The sequence below is a fragment of the Ambystoma mexicanum genome, chromosome 13, assembly GCF_040938575.1.
Source record: "Ambystoma mexicanum isolate Mex_15411 chromosome 13, UKY_AmexF1_1, whole genome shotgun sequence".
Classification (NCBI taxonomy): domain Eukaryota; kingdom Metazoa; phylum Chordata; class Amphibia; order Caudata; family Ambystomatidae; genus Ambystoma; species Ambystoma mexicanum.
This window is the reverse complement of record NC_090938.1, coordinates 793,453,506-793,466,859: the sequence shown is the minus strand read 5'-3', so window position 1 is coordinate 793,466,859 and position 13,354 is coordinate 793,453,506. Positions and strand designations below refer to the sequence as shown.

Genomic DNA, 13,354 nt, shown 5'->3' with positions numbered 1-13,354 from the left:
GATTCCCCTCTGCCAGCGCCGCGAGACAACTCGGCGGCCATTTTGTTGGCCATACAGTCCTTATGCACTGAGATAAGGACGAGGCTACCGTTACCGACGGAGGAACCTCTCCCGTCGGGGGATCCAGAACCGGGACCTTCTGGTGTTCCCCCTACCAAGAAAAGAAGGATCCATCCTCCACCTCCTTTTCAACCGTCGCGCCCCGTCCAGCCCTCCTCCCCGTCCACCCGAGGGGATGATACGGGGACTGACACGGCGGCGACGGGTACGGACGACGAGGCATACGACGGGGATTTTCCGTCGTCGCCTCCCACCAGGGCTTCTCCGCCCGACGAGATCGGATCTTTCCACTCCATGATCTCCAGGGCTTCCGAGCTTTTCCAACTCTGCCCTGAGGAGAAGAAAAAGGAAGGCTTCCTTTATCAGCGGCGCGAGGCCAAGAGGAAGACGGTCCTCGCAGTGCCTCTATTGGACGACATTTGGGATGAGGGCCTTTCCCTCCTCAAGAACCCTTCCACGACGCCAGCTAGAAGAGACCGGTACGAGAAGAAGTACCGGGTCCCGGACACGGCCCCCCTGTGCCTCCGGGCGCAGCCCACCCCGGACTCCGTCGTCTCCGCGGCAGCCAGGAAGAAAGCGGGGGGGGGGGTGCGGCCTCCACATCGACTTCCCCGCCGGACGGCGAGGGAAAGAAATTGGATACTATGGGACGTAGAGTCATCTCGTCGGCAGCGACGACGATTAAAGCGGCCAACGCCTTGGCTATCGTGGCCCGCTACGACAGGGAGCTCTGGTACAAGATGGCTCCCCTGCTGGATTTTCTGCCGGACGACAAGAGGGCGGAGGCCCTTGAGATCCTCCAGGAGGGTGAAGTGGCTTCGGACCACGCCATCACCGTGGCGACGGACATCGCCGACGCGGGGTTCCGCCAGCTGGGCAACAGCGTTTGCCTTCGACGTCGTGGATGGCTCAAAGCTACGGACTTTCGGCAGGACGTCCAGACCAGAGTCCTGGACATGCCCTTCGACGGGAACAACCTGTTTGGGAAGACGGTGGACGATTCCCTCCAGGCCATCAAGGCGGATACTGAGACGGCCCGGGCCCTTGGAGTCCTGCAGCAACGACGGACGCCCTTTCGGAGCGGCGGAGGCAAGGGCGCCTCCAAAGGTTCCGGCGGCGGTTTCTCTTCCTACCGTCAAGCGGCCCGCTCGTCGTCGCAAGAGGCCTACAGAGGACGAGGCAAGTCTAGCGGACCCCGCCGTTGTCGCCAAGGAGGTCAAGGCGGCAAGGCCGCGTCCAAGCAGGATTGAACCGGCCGTGGGGTCGGGCCCCCACCGAAGCACCCCGGTGGGAGGCCGGCTGGCGGGCTTAGTCAGCGTGTGGGAGTCCATCTCCACCGACCGTTGGGTGCTGGACGCCCTGGCCCGGGGCCACGCGCTCGAGTTTCAAAGAAGGTGCCCGCGCGTCCCCCCCGTGGCCAGGAAAGAACTTCACGTCCCTCAACTTCTCCTGGAGGTAAAGGCGATGCTCAGAAAGGGCGCCATCGAACTCGTCCCAAAGAGGCTTCGGGGCTCCGGAGTCTACTCGCGATACTTCCTCGTCAAGAAGAAGACGGGAGGATGGCGCCCCATCCTAGACCTGCGACGGCTGAACAAGTTCATCAAGGCGCAGAGGTTCCGGATGGTCACCCTACAGCACGTCTTGGGTCAACTGGAGGAAGGAGACTTCATATCGTCGTTGGATTTGGAGGATGCCTACTTCCACATTCCAATCCTAAAGGGGCACCGAAAATTCCTCAGGTTCGTGGTACAAGGGCGTCATTACCAGTTCAAAGCCCTTCCCTTCGGACTACGGTCGCCACCCAGGGTATTCACCAAGTGCCTCGCACCGGTGGCGGCGCAGTTGCGCCGCGAGGGGATCCACGTCTACCCCTACCTGGACGACTGGCTCATCCGCGCCAAGACGAAGGAGCTCGCCGTGGTCCACACAGCAAGGACCGTCCAACTCCTCACGGACCTGGGATTCTCCGTGAACTACGCCAAATCCCACCTGGTGCCCGCGCAAGTCGCACTGTTTCTGGGAGCGAGGCTCGACAGTGTCCCTTCTGGCCTCCCCGTCGGAGGAGAGGACCAGGACCATCTTGGGCAAGGTGCAACGGATGTTGGTGGCCGACGCGGCCAAAGTGAGATCCATCAAGTCCCTCCTCGGGATGATGTCTTCCTGCATCTACCTCATTCCCATGTGCAGGCTCCGGATGCGCCCGTTGCAAGAATTCCTGGATGCGCGCTGGATCCAGACGACGGGCAGCTTCGAAGAAAGGATCAAGCTCGACGAGAGTTTCCGACGAGCGATACGGTGGTGGGGCACCCGCGCGCATCTGACGGCGGGCATGGACTTCCAGACCCCAGCCCACCAGGAGACTGTGACCACGGATGCCTCCCTGGAAGGGTGGGGAGCGCACACCGAAAATCTGCACGCGAGGGGACTCTGGCTCCCGACGGAGAAGTCCCTGCATATCAACGTCCTGGAGCTCCGTGCAGTGTTTTGGGCCCTCAGGTCCTTCCTTCCGTCCCTGAAGGGCAAGGTGGTGAGGATCTTCACCGACAACACCACCACCATGTTTTACATCAGGAAACAGGGCGGAACCAGGTCCCCAGCGCTGTCCAAGGAGGCGCAGGACTTGTGGCATTGGGCCGTCGCCCAAGGGATTTTTCTGGTGCCGTTTCATCTGGCAGGGATAAAAAACACCATCGCCGACACACTCAGCAGGGAGCTGCGCTCGTGCCACGAGTGGGAACTACGGCAGGATCTGGTGGATCGCCTCTTCCGACGGTGGGGCACGCCCCAGGTCGACCTGTTCGCGACGGCGACGAACACCAAGTGCCGGAGGTTCGCCAGCAGGTTTCCCCAGACGAGGAGCATGGGCGATGCTTTCTCGTTCCCCTGGGAGGGCCTGTTCCTCTACGCGTTCCCTCCCTTGCCTCTGCTAATCCGGCTCGTCAACCAGCTCAAGAGGTCACGGTGCAGGATGATCCTCGTCGCACCTGCGTGGCCGAGGCAGATATGGTTCCCGGACCTTCTGGACTTGTCAGCGTCCCCGCCGATCAAGCTGCCGGCGGACGCGGATCTACTCTCCAGGGAAGGAGGCGCCATCCTCCACCACGACCCGAAGTCGCTGAACTTGCAGGCCTGGCTCCTGCAGCGCTAGAGTTTGGAGGATACGACATACCGGCCGATTGCAGAGAGGTTCTTGCAAAGGCCAGGGCGTCCTCGACTCTTAAATGCTACGGACACAAATGGAAGAGGTTCTCTGTCTGGTGCCACGCACAGAAGATTAACCCTCTTCGGATTACGGCTCCCCAAGTACTGCCGTACCTGCTGACGCTGGCCAAAGCTGGACTGGCACACGCGTCCATCAAGATTCATCTTGCCGCGATCTCCCGATACACCAGAACCACGGGTCGGACGTCCTTGTGGTCTCATCGTCTGGTGAAAGAGTTCATGAAGGGACTATTCAGATCGTTCCCGCCGGTGAAGGCTCCGGCCCCGGCGTGGGAGCTCAACGTGGTGCTGACCAAGCTCATGGGACCTCCGTTCGAGCCTCTGCACTCGGCCCCGTTGAAGTTTCTATCGTGGAAAACAGCTTTTCTTGTGGCCATCACCTCCGCACGACGAGTGGGAGAGATCCAGGCCCTTTCCTGCAAGGCCCCGTACTTGACTTTCCACGACACCAGGGTAGTGCTCAGGACGCACCCCTCCTTCATGCCCAAGGTACCGTCGGACTTCCATCTCAACGAACCCTTGGTGTTACCTGTGTTCTTCCCGTCGCCTTCGTCGCCGGCTGAGAGGACTTTGCACTCGCTGGATGTAGCTAGAGCGCTGAAGTTCTACGTGGACCGCACGAAGGGTTTTCGGAAGACGTCACAACTCTTTGTGAACTTTGGACCTGTCAATCAGGGGAAGGCTCTCTCGAAGGCTTCCATCTCCAGATGGCTCTCCGGCTGCATCATGTACTGTCACCGGTTGGCAAACCGACCGCTGCCTGGCCGTCCGAGAGCCCATTCCACCAGAGCGATCGCAGCTACCACGGCGTTCCTATCTGGTGTGCCCCTGCTGGACATATGCAGGGCTGCTACGTGGAGGTCGACGCACACCTTCACGAAATTCTACTGCGTCGACCGGGATTCCAGGGAGGAGTCCAGGGTCGGCCAAGCAGTGCTGCGCAACCTGTTCGCCTGAGGTGAGCCTGGTGAGGAGGTAAGATGCTTAATGTTGAGTTTGTGTGATGCTTAATGTTGAGCCTTTACCACCTCCCGTGGTTGTGCATGTGTGTACTGCTATGTATTCTTTATTCATGAGCATGTGAATCCATGCCAGACCCCATGCTGGAGAAGGAACAAGTTACTTACCTGTAACTGTTGTTCTCCAGCATGGGTCTGGCATGGATTCACATGCGAACCCTCCCGCCTACCCCTCTGCGGCTCTTCACTTGGTCATACTGCCACTTCACGTGCTTCCAAATCTGAAGATGGCTGCCAGAGGCGGTGCTTAGGTAGAGGGCAGTCATTGGCTGTGGTCAGTATGACGCAGAGACCAGTGATTGGTTATTACTACGAAAGACAGATCAGAAACGAAACTGATACTGGTTTTTTCTTTACCGAGGATTCCCAGCCTGACGACGGGGAATATTCATGAGCATGTGAATCCATGCCAGACCCATGCTGGAGAACAACAGTTACAGGTAAGTAACTTGTTCCTTCTCAATTGTTTGTGAACTTTGGAAATGTGAATAATGGGAAGGCTTTGTCCAAGGCTTCCATCTCAAGATGGCTCTGCTGCTGCATCATGCACTGTCATCGGCTAGCTAACCGGCCTCTGCTGGGCCTCCCGAGAGCCCACTCTACCAGAGCAATCGCTGCGACAACAGCGTTCCTTTCTGGTGTACCCCTGCTCGACATCTGCAGGGCTACGACTTGAGGTCCATGCATACCTTCACAAGGGATTCCAGGGCGGAGTCGAGAGTCAGCCAGGGAGTGCTATGCAACCTGTTCGCTTGAGGTGAGTCTGTTCCAGGGGTAAGTGTTGATTACTTCTATTGAGCCTTACCACCTCCCGTGGTTGTGAAATGTGCACTGCTGTGTATTCGTTATTCATGAGCATGTGAATCCATCCCAGACCCCATGCTGGAGAAGGTTTAAGTTACTTACCTGTAACTATTGTTCTCCAGCATGGGTCTGGCATGGATTCACATGCAAACCCTCCCTCTGGCCCCTCTGTGCCGCTTCTTGGTTATACTGCCTCTTTACGTGCTTACCAAATCTGTGGATGGCTGCCGGAGGCGGGGTTTAGGGAGAGGACTGTCATTGGATGGGGGCAGTATGACCCATAGGACAGTGATTGGTTTAGAGGAGAAATACAGTTTTAAAGTGAAACTGAAACAGTTTTTTCTTTACCGAGGATTCCCGGCCTGACGACGGGGAATGTTCATGAGCATGTGAATCCATGCCAGACCCATGCTGGAGAGCAATAGTTACAGGTAAGTAACTTAAACCTTCCACTGTATCAAATCATTTTGCTCTCAATTTAAAAAGTAGTCCCTCGTCACAATCTTCTCTAGAGCCCTGCATGCTTTATTGTACAATTTGAAGTGTCCAATTGCCGCCTTCCATTTTCCTTAGCTCATTTCGAACTGTTGTGAATTCTTACAGGATAAAAGGGTGATTGTCTCCTGCTCTGCGGATCTTGCCAAGTGCAAACCTGCTCTGAGTGCCTCACTCCCTGTCACAAACTCGGAGTTCATCTTGACAGGGATTCTCCAGCAGATTGCCAACTTGGACACCTTTCTCCTGGAAGGGATTGCTGCCACCACTGAGGAAGCTAGCAAGTCACGGGGTGGCAAAAGACCATCTGCTGCCTGCAGCACCCCGCCACCTGCTTCCACGAAACGGCGGCGCTAAAAAGACCTACATGTGGAGGTGGCATAGCATGTTTTTGCAGCGCATAAGGAGCAACCATTGCATCTGGGGACAGACTTTAATTAGTGCAGAAGGAACCCTGCAGAAAGGACTAACAGCCAATATTGTATATAAATGTAATTCTTTTATTCCCATGTACATAATAAATCTGTCTTTTGGAAAGAATTAATTGACATTGAAAGGCTGCTCACTTTTAAAGCCAGAAGGATACGGGCAGTTATAATTCAGACCGTCCAGGATGAGAGCGCAGAATTTCAACTGGTTGAAGCCAGCATTCACCATGGGGGTTTCATTTTCGTGCTGTGTGCTCAGTCCAGCTTCTTCCTGTTATGGGGAAAGGGAGAGGTGACAATGAATTGGGGAGGTGACCAGTACTCTCCAGCATTTAATCTTCTAAAGTTTCATTAGCCCTTTCGAATACTCTGTGTAGCGCGAGATCTTTGAAAAAGTAAGTTACCGTGAGTTATATTATTGCGTCTTAAAATAATGGCCCCTTCGCTCTTAGGGCCCTGACTGGTAGGTTTTATGGAATAGAGAGAGGAGAGCAAGGCAGCTGTTTCTTGTCTGTGCAGATTAGAAGAGCAGGTAATAATCTCGAGAGTTTTGGGGGTGCTATTTCTGGTATTACCTGGCACCTGGCCTGGTCATAATGTTTGGTAGATATGTTTGGTATCAAGTGTGTTGTGTGGTGACCCCATCGTATTTGTTCATGCTTGAATGCTGTGTGCATTGAGATTATGGATCAAGGCTGATAGGCCTGGAATGTTTAAGTGTTGTGGCATGAAAGGGATGTGGGGCTGAAAGAACAATTGGTGGTTCGTATTGGCTCTGGGAAAGGCAATGTCATGGGATACTGTCATGGTTGCCATCCATATGTCTGGTCCACCAGTGCACTATAAATTGCACTGTGTAAGACAATTGCACAATGGTGAACATTTAGCTAAGGCCGTCAATAGGAGGGAGTGGGATAAAGGGCTGCAGGCCACGTGCTATAAAGTGGCCTAAAAGGGCCCCACACTTCAGCATAAATAGGGCACGTGCTTGGTGATCATTTATTCTTTGATTTGGGTCGCCCTGTGTTTTGGATGCACGCCAGGAAGACGCAGTCTGAGTTACGGTTTGGTTGCTTAACAACTCCCCCGCAGAAGAAAATACAGCTATTTTGCTCTGATGCACGTTTCTATGCCCACAGAGAAATTAACTTCAAGGCTCAATGTTTGTTTAAATTTCAAATGATCTTTCATGAAGATATGGAGCAAACAGTTATATAAGCCAATGTACATTCAACAAACTGGCAAATAGGGGTTACGCATCAACATACGGCTCATTTTCGATTAGAAGTACTATCTAGGCGGAGGGAGAGAAAGAGAAAGTAGGAACGAGGGAAGGGAGAAAGGTGTGTGGGTGAGGCCCGCCGACCGTGTATCAAAACCCTAGCTCATTAATCATTACAGGAGGAGGAGTTGTTCTATTATTAACTGTGGTATTTAGGTCGTCCATTTGCCTTAAATGTATTCGGTTTGATATGCGGAATTCGATTCTCTCAGTAGTCTTAGTTTGGTTAATATATGTGCTTAGCTTATTCAAAGACCTGCGCTTGTGAGGAATTACAGCATCACAGTTGCAAGTGTGGCAAACCTATGGCCACCAAATGTGATAGGAGTTTGTTGAAATGTTTTCAACTGCACATTATAGTTTTAACTACTATTGCTACCAAAATATCTTACAGCAAGGCATCTTGGGAACTGACTGATTCAAGCGATCAGGGAGGCACAGGCTGCTAAGCGAGTGGTTTAAGGGTCCCGTTTTAAAGTCAAATTTTAAAAAGTTGCTGATTTAATTTTCTATATTTTTCTGGATCTGACTAAGTCTGTCACACAGAAATAGCATATGCTGGAGGTTGCCGGTTATTCAAGAAATGCCTGCAAGTGTCTTGGGGAATTAATCAAAGTTTATGCATATTATGAAGGATCCATGTTAGTGAAGCATGAGAAAGCAGGCCGAGAAATGTGCTCTATGAGGGCAATCTCCAGATTGTTGGTTACTTATTTTGAATTGCAGAGTCAATAAAGGGATTAGTAAGGCATTAATTCCATTTCTTTTCCAATTTATCTGTCTTTTTGGATGATTTCACTTTCAGCAACTTAAAGATTCTTGGGCGGTGCAAACTACTTGTGAAACTTTCCAGGATCCTGGTTAAATCTGGTTTGCTCTAGTATAAGTTAATTTTAAAAGGCATGCTTTTAATTTTAAGAAACTGTAGACTTTGATATTTATTAGGGAGTGGATAAAGGTGTTGAAGTTTGTGCGAACAAGAGTTGTAAATTATCTCTCGAGTAAGGCAATAGATTTCTGCTATATTTTCCATTGAAGCATGTTTTGTCAATTTTAGTGTTGTCTACGAAGAAAACCATTGGTAGCGAGTGTTCAGTCTTCTCTATTTCCAGAGTGCATGGGCTATGCCTAAAGAACAGGGTTATTTAAGTTGATGTCATGGCTGTTTTGTTGGGGAAGTTAATCTGAGTGGGGACATAAAACTGTTTCCACTGTAAGCCATATTGGGGGAGGGGGTGGGCACAGCATTGTTGTGTTCCTTCGGGGGAGGGGTGGGCACAGCATTGTTGTGTTCCTTTGGGGGAGGGGGTGGGCACATCATTGTTGTGTTCCTTCGAACAATCATTAGAGGCTTGAGACGCTAGTAAAAATGTTTGGCAATTGTAAAAGTCAGCAATATCTATGCCTCTGAATTGTTTTTCTTTTTTGAGTTTTGTTAGCGCAATTCTCATTTTTTTATTCGACCGGAGAAACATAGCTATGGCTGTGTCTATTGATATGAAGGAGTACACAAAACGAATTGGCAGCATATTGATGGTGTCATTTTTCATAGGGGTGAACTTCCTCTTCATGTTACTTTGCATAAAGCAGAATTTTGCTGATCCCCGTATACGTGGCAAAAAAGATTTCAGAGCCCAGCGTACCGCTCTTAACTCCAGCACGTCGATGTGAAGAGTAGACTCTGCTGGGGACCATTGAAGTGCTCGTAGAAGATCGCTGCTGATGTTCAACTTGTCGGACCACAAGCCACAACTTTGGGACCATCGGTCTGCCAGAAATTCCTGCATTGGTCTCATGAAGAGGCAACAGTTATTCACCAATGGGATACACAATGCCATGGCATCTAGCAATGACATGTATTTTCTGACTGACACTCTGGTGCCAGTTTTCCACTCCTTCGCCTTCTATTTGAGTCTTTGAACTCTCTCCAAGGATGGCTTCACCAGCTCTGATTGAGTTTGGAATTCCGCGCCTAGAAATATCAAGCTTCTTGAAGGAGCTAAGGAGGATTTCTCAAAGTTGATTGCAAAGCCTAACCGCTGTAGAAGTTGCATGGTGGCCTCTAGGCTTGCTTGTGTCATTCTCGACGACGAGCCTCTTACCAGCCAATCGTCCAGGTAAGGGTAAAACTCTGAGAAGTCAGGAGCCAGGCTGTCAGGCTGAGGGCGTCCGGGTCGTGGTGGGCAAGTTCGCGTATGCCTTCCCTCCGTTTCCACTCATCCGACGGACCCTCCAGTGGGTTCACAAATACCCATGTTGTATGATTGTAGTGGCTCCTTACTGGGCGAGACAATCGTGGTTTTCGGACCTGCTCCAGCTGTCGATAACGGAACCAGTGAGGTTCCAGGAGATTCCGAACCTTCTATCCCAAAACAAGGGAGCAGTTTGGCATCACGACCCGGACGCCCTCAGCCTGACAGCCTGGCTCCTGACTTCTCCGAGTTTGGGGCCCAGAGCATTTCCTCCAAGTGTCGACGAATTTTACAGGCATTGCGAGCCCCGTCCACGAACACTTAAGTGGAAAAGATTCTGTGTGTGGTGCAGGGATCAACCAGGTATGGACCCCCTAAACATCACGTCGGAACAGGTTCTTCCATATCTGCTACACTTAGCGGAAAGAGGGTTATCTTTCTCCTACATAAAGGTTCATTTGGCGGCCATTTCAAGATTTACTCGAAAAGACATCCAACTCCGTTGTTCAGTGATCGACTGGTTAAACATTACCTGAGAGGCTTATTTCAGACTTTTCCTCCAACCAAAAAGTTTCCGCCTAACTGGAGTCTCAATCTGGTACTGTCAGCACTAATGAAGGCTCATTTTGAACCTATGTCACCATCATCATTGAAGTTTTTGTCATGGAAAAAGGCCTTTTTAGTGGGTATTACTTCAGCAAGAAGACTTTCGGAACTGCAAGCATTGGTCATTGTACCCCCATACTTGCGGTTCTTCAAGGACAAAGTGGTACTGGCAACTAACCCTCATTTCATACCAAAAGTTCCAACTACATTCCACAAGCATTCTTCAATTGTGCTGCCAACATTCTTCGCGACAGCCTCTTTCGCGGAAAAAGCTCTCCACATGTTGGATGTCAAAAGAGCTCTGAAGTTTTACCTCAGTCGTACTCAAGAGTTTCGGTGTGCGAGACAACTATTTGTGGCTTATGGGCCTTCGGTGAAGGGAAAACCGATCTCCAAACAAGGACCAGCCCGGTGGGTGTCATCGACCATTGCCTTCTGCCACTCTAAAGTAGGAAAGCCTCCGGAGAGACGTCCAAAGGCTCATTCAACAAGATCTACCTCGTCATCGGCGGCATTGTGGTCCGGAATCCCGATGGTGGACATCTGCCAAGCGGCATCCTGGTCGGTGCCGCATACATTTACTTGGCATTATTGCCTAGAGCAACAGCGTGCAGCGGATATGCAGATGGGACGAGCAATCCTGTGACACCTGTTTCAGTAAGGTAAGCCCCATAGAGGGGTGTATTCTCTTGTTAATATACCATTATTGGGATTACTGTCAATGTACCATGATTGGGGTTTTTGTATGGCTAACTGCATGTGCGGCTCTGATAATATTGGTTTGCATGGCACACCTCCAAATGAGGAGTACTGCTATATAATTTATTCTAAGCATGTGAATCCATGAAAGATCCAATGCTGGAGAAGGGAGTAGTTTCTTACCTGTAACTCCATTTCTCCAGCGTTGGTATCTTTCACGGATTCACATGCACCCGCCGGCCTCCCATGAATGCAAACTTTATATGCCCTTACTACTTTGGGGGTTAAAATCAGAAGGGAGCCGCGGGGGCGGGGTCATTTATACCCTACGTCCTATTGGGTCGTGCATAAACAGCCCAAAACGACATATATAGGACACAGAAGTTTCGACATTTTTCCTATGGAAAACGTCTTAATAAATATACTGAGGGTTCCCAGCCTGACGACGGGGAATATTCTAAGCATGTGAATCCATGAAAGATACCAACGCTGGAGAAATGGAGTTACAGGTAAGGAACTACTCCCTTATAGCTACGTACAAATTGTAAATGCGGCAACAATAGTATAAATGCTGAAAGTTCTTGGCAGTTCTGGAAAGTCCCTTTTCGGGGGCTGGAAAGAACTTTCAAACAGTAACAGAAGATTTTTCTATCTTTTCAGAAAGAGGGACAAGACAACTCAGTGTAAGTAAATGGGGCAAATACATGCAACAAAGCTGTTCTTTGCCGCAAAGGGCTAACCTTTGCGAAAAAGTGGTAACTGTTGCAGTCCCAATGTCCCATTTGAATCTAAAGGATGGCAGATCCTTGCATCTGAAGTGGGGATCACCAGCTGAGGAACAAGATGAAGAAGCCCTCCAGCAGTGCCGGCAGAGGAAGGAAAGGAATCCCTGGGCTCAGGGGCCTGCGCAGGTGCAGTGTGCGGTTCCAGTTGCACTCAGTAATAAGGTTCTCCAACCCCTGAATGTTTCTGTGATTGTGCAGCAGGGACCAGCAGACCTTTGTGAACAGATTATTAAAGATTCTCCTCCAACTCAGTCACTAGACCGAGCCAGAAGCACTGGAAGTATTTGTTGGGTCTTCAGAGTTGCAGTTGGCGCTTGTCAAAAAAGCTCAGTTCCTATGACGTTCATGGGCTCAGCAGCAGGATTCCAATAATGGGGTCAACGTTAAGATCCCCCAGAGAAGGAGGGTTAATAACAATTTGTCCTCTGGACCACACCGGACAGGAATCTGCAACCTTGGGTTGCAGGTTTAGCGATGCTGTTGGGCAACTAGAAGTACATGCCCCCTGGAGCTTCCATGATGTGGGTGATGGAACCAAAGTGTTTTCCAGGTGTTCTCAGATGAGGAAAAGTGGGTCGAGCATAGAACAGCACCAGGCTGGGTTGTGTGCTGCAATGGAGCTCCCGCTTCTGGGAAGGCACGTCAGGGAGCTTCACGGGCACAGAGCCTTTGGGCAACTGAGTTGTTGTAGCTTTTGCCTAATCAGCGGGAAGGAGGGCTGCAGTCAGTTTCTTCTGCTCTCTAGAGAGACACAGCTTCGTTGGTGGATTCCTTGGAGCGCTTAAGAGCCTGGTACAGAGCTTCAGTTCCCCTTCTTAAAACAGCAGGCATTCCATGATTTGGATTCCAGCAGAAAGACAACGTGAATGGGTAAGGGGTCTTTTATCCACTGTGATGAATCCTTAGATGTTGTCCCTTCTCCCATGAGGGGAGGTGGGACCCTTCTCAAGGGGCAAGGGCAGCGGATCCACAGTCCCAATAGTCCCCAATGGGGTGGTACATTGCAGGAGGATCACACGGGCAGCGAACCCCCTAATGATGTGAGGGACAACATATTACAGAGAATGCAGTATCCATCCACCCCTTTATAAACTCCCTCTCCCTCTTACCTTATGCAGGGTAACCTAGTCCCACATACCTCCATCTACATGTGTAAGGTAGACCACTCCACCTCGCTGCCTTGTACTGAGATGAGGAAGGGTAAGGACTACCCACTGGGACGAAAAAGAACTCCAGTAACCCAGTAGAGAACAACATTTTTACTGAGATGAAGAGGGAGAGCAGAGTGCTGAAGAGCACCTTGCAGAAACAACGGAGAGGATTAGTCAATATGGACAATCTATTGGTACCCATTGTATAAAAAGGAAATGCGGATCAACTATGTGGTCAAGTCCTCTCAGGAGGAACTGCGGGGAGCGAGACAGGAAGGAGAAGAGCAGACCGGGATGCTGAGCTGGGAGCAGGACGCTCCGAAGCTGATCCAGAATTGCAAAACCGTTTACAAAGCTGCCAGAGTGTACTTGTGGAGCCCCTGAAGCTTGGGAAGCGTGTGGAACGAGAACCGCGCCACCCAAAGAAACGAGTAGTTGCGGAGCCGCCGCACACAATGAGAAGTCCCCGAGAGCTGGAAGAAGCTCCCACTCAACCTCAGATGCCCAGGAGAGGTCATAACCCGCGCAGACCAAGTCAAAAGGTACATGGGTTACCGAACAGACAAAGGGCAGCTAAGAAGAAAGTGGCAAGTAGAAAGGCTTGGGTAAAG

At 51.1% G+C, this 13,354-nt stretch overlaps 1 protein-coding gene across 3 annotated transcripts in view; it reads left to right on the top strand.

Moving 5' to 3' along the window:
* The window catches only part of MDC1 (mediator of DNA damage checkpoint 1), a 323,363-nt gene extending 317,223 nt beyond the window's left edge, over positions 1-6,140 (top strand). For all 3 annotated transcript variants that reach the window (XM_069635188.1, XM_069635189.1, XM_069635187.1), the window contains one exon: positions 5,709-6,140. In XM_069635188.1, the coding sequence (XP_069491289.1) occupies positions 5,709-5,957 (249 nt within the window). In that variant the 3' untranslated portion in view covers positions 5,958-6,140. The remainder of the gene's footprint in view (positions 1-5,708) is intronic.
* The last annotated feature ends 7,214 nt before the right edge of the window (positions 6,141-13,354 follow it).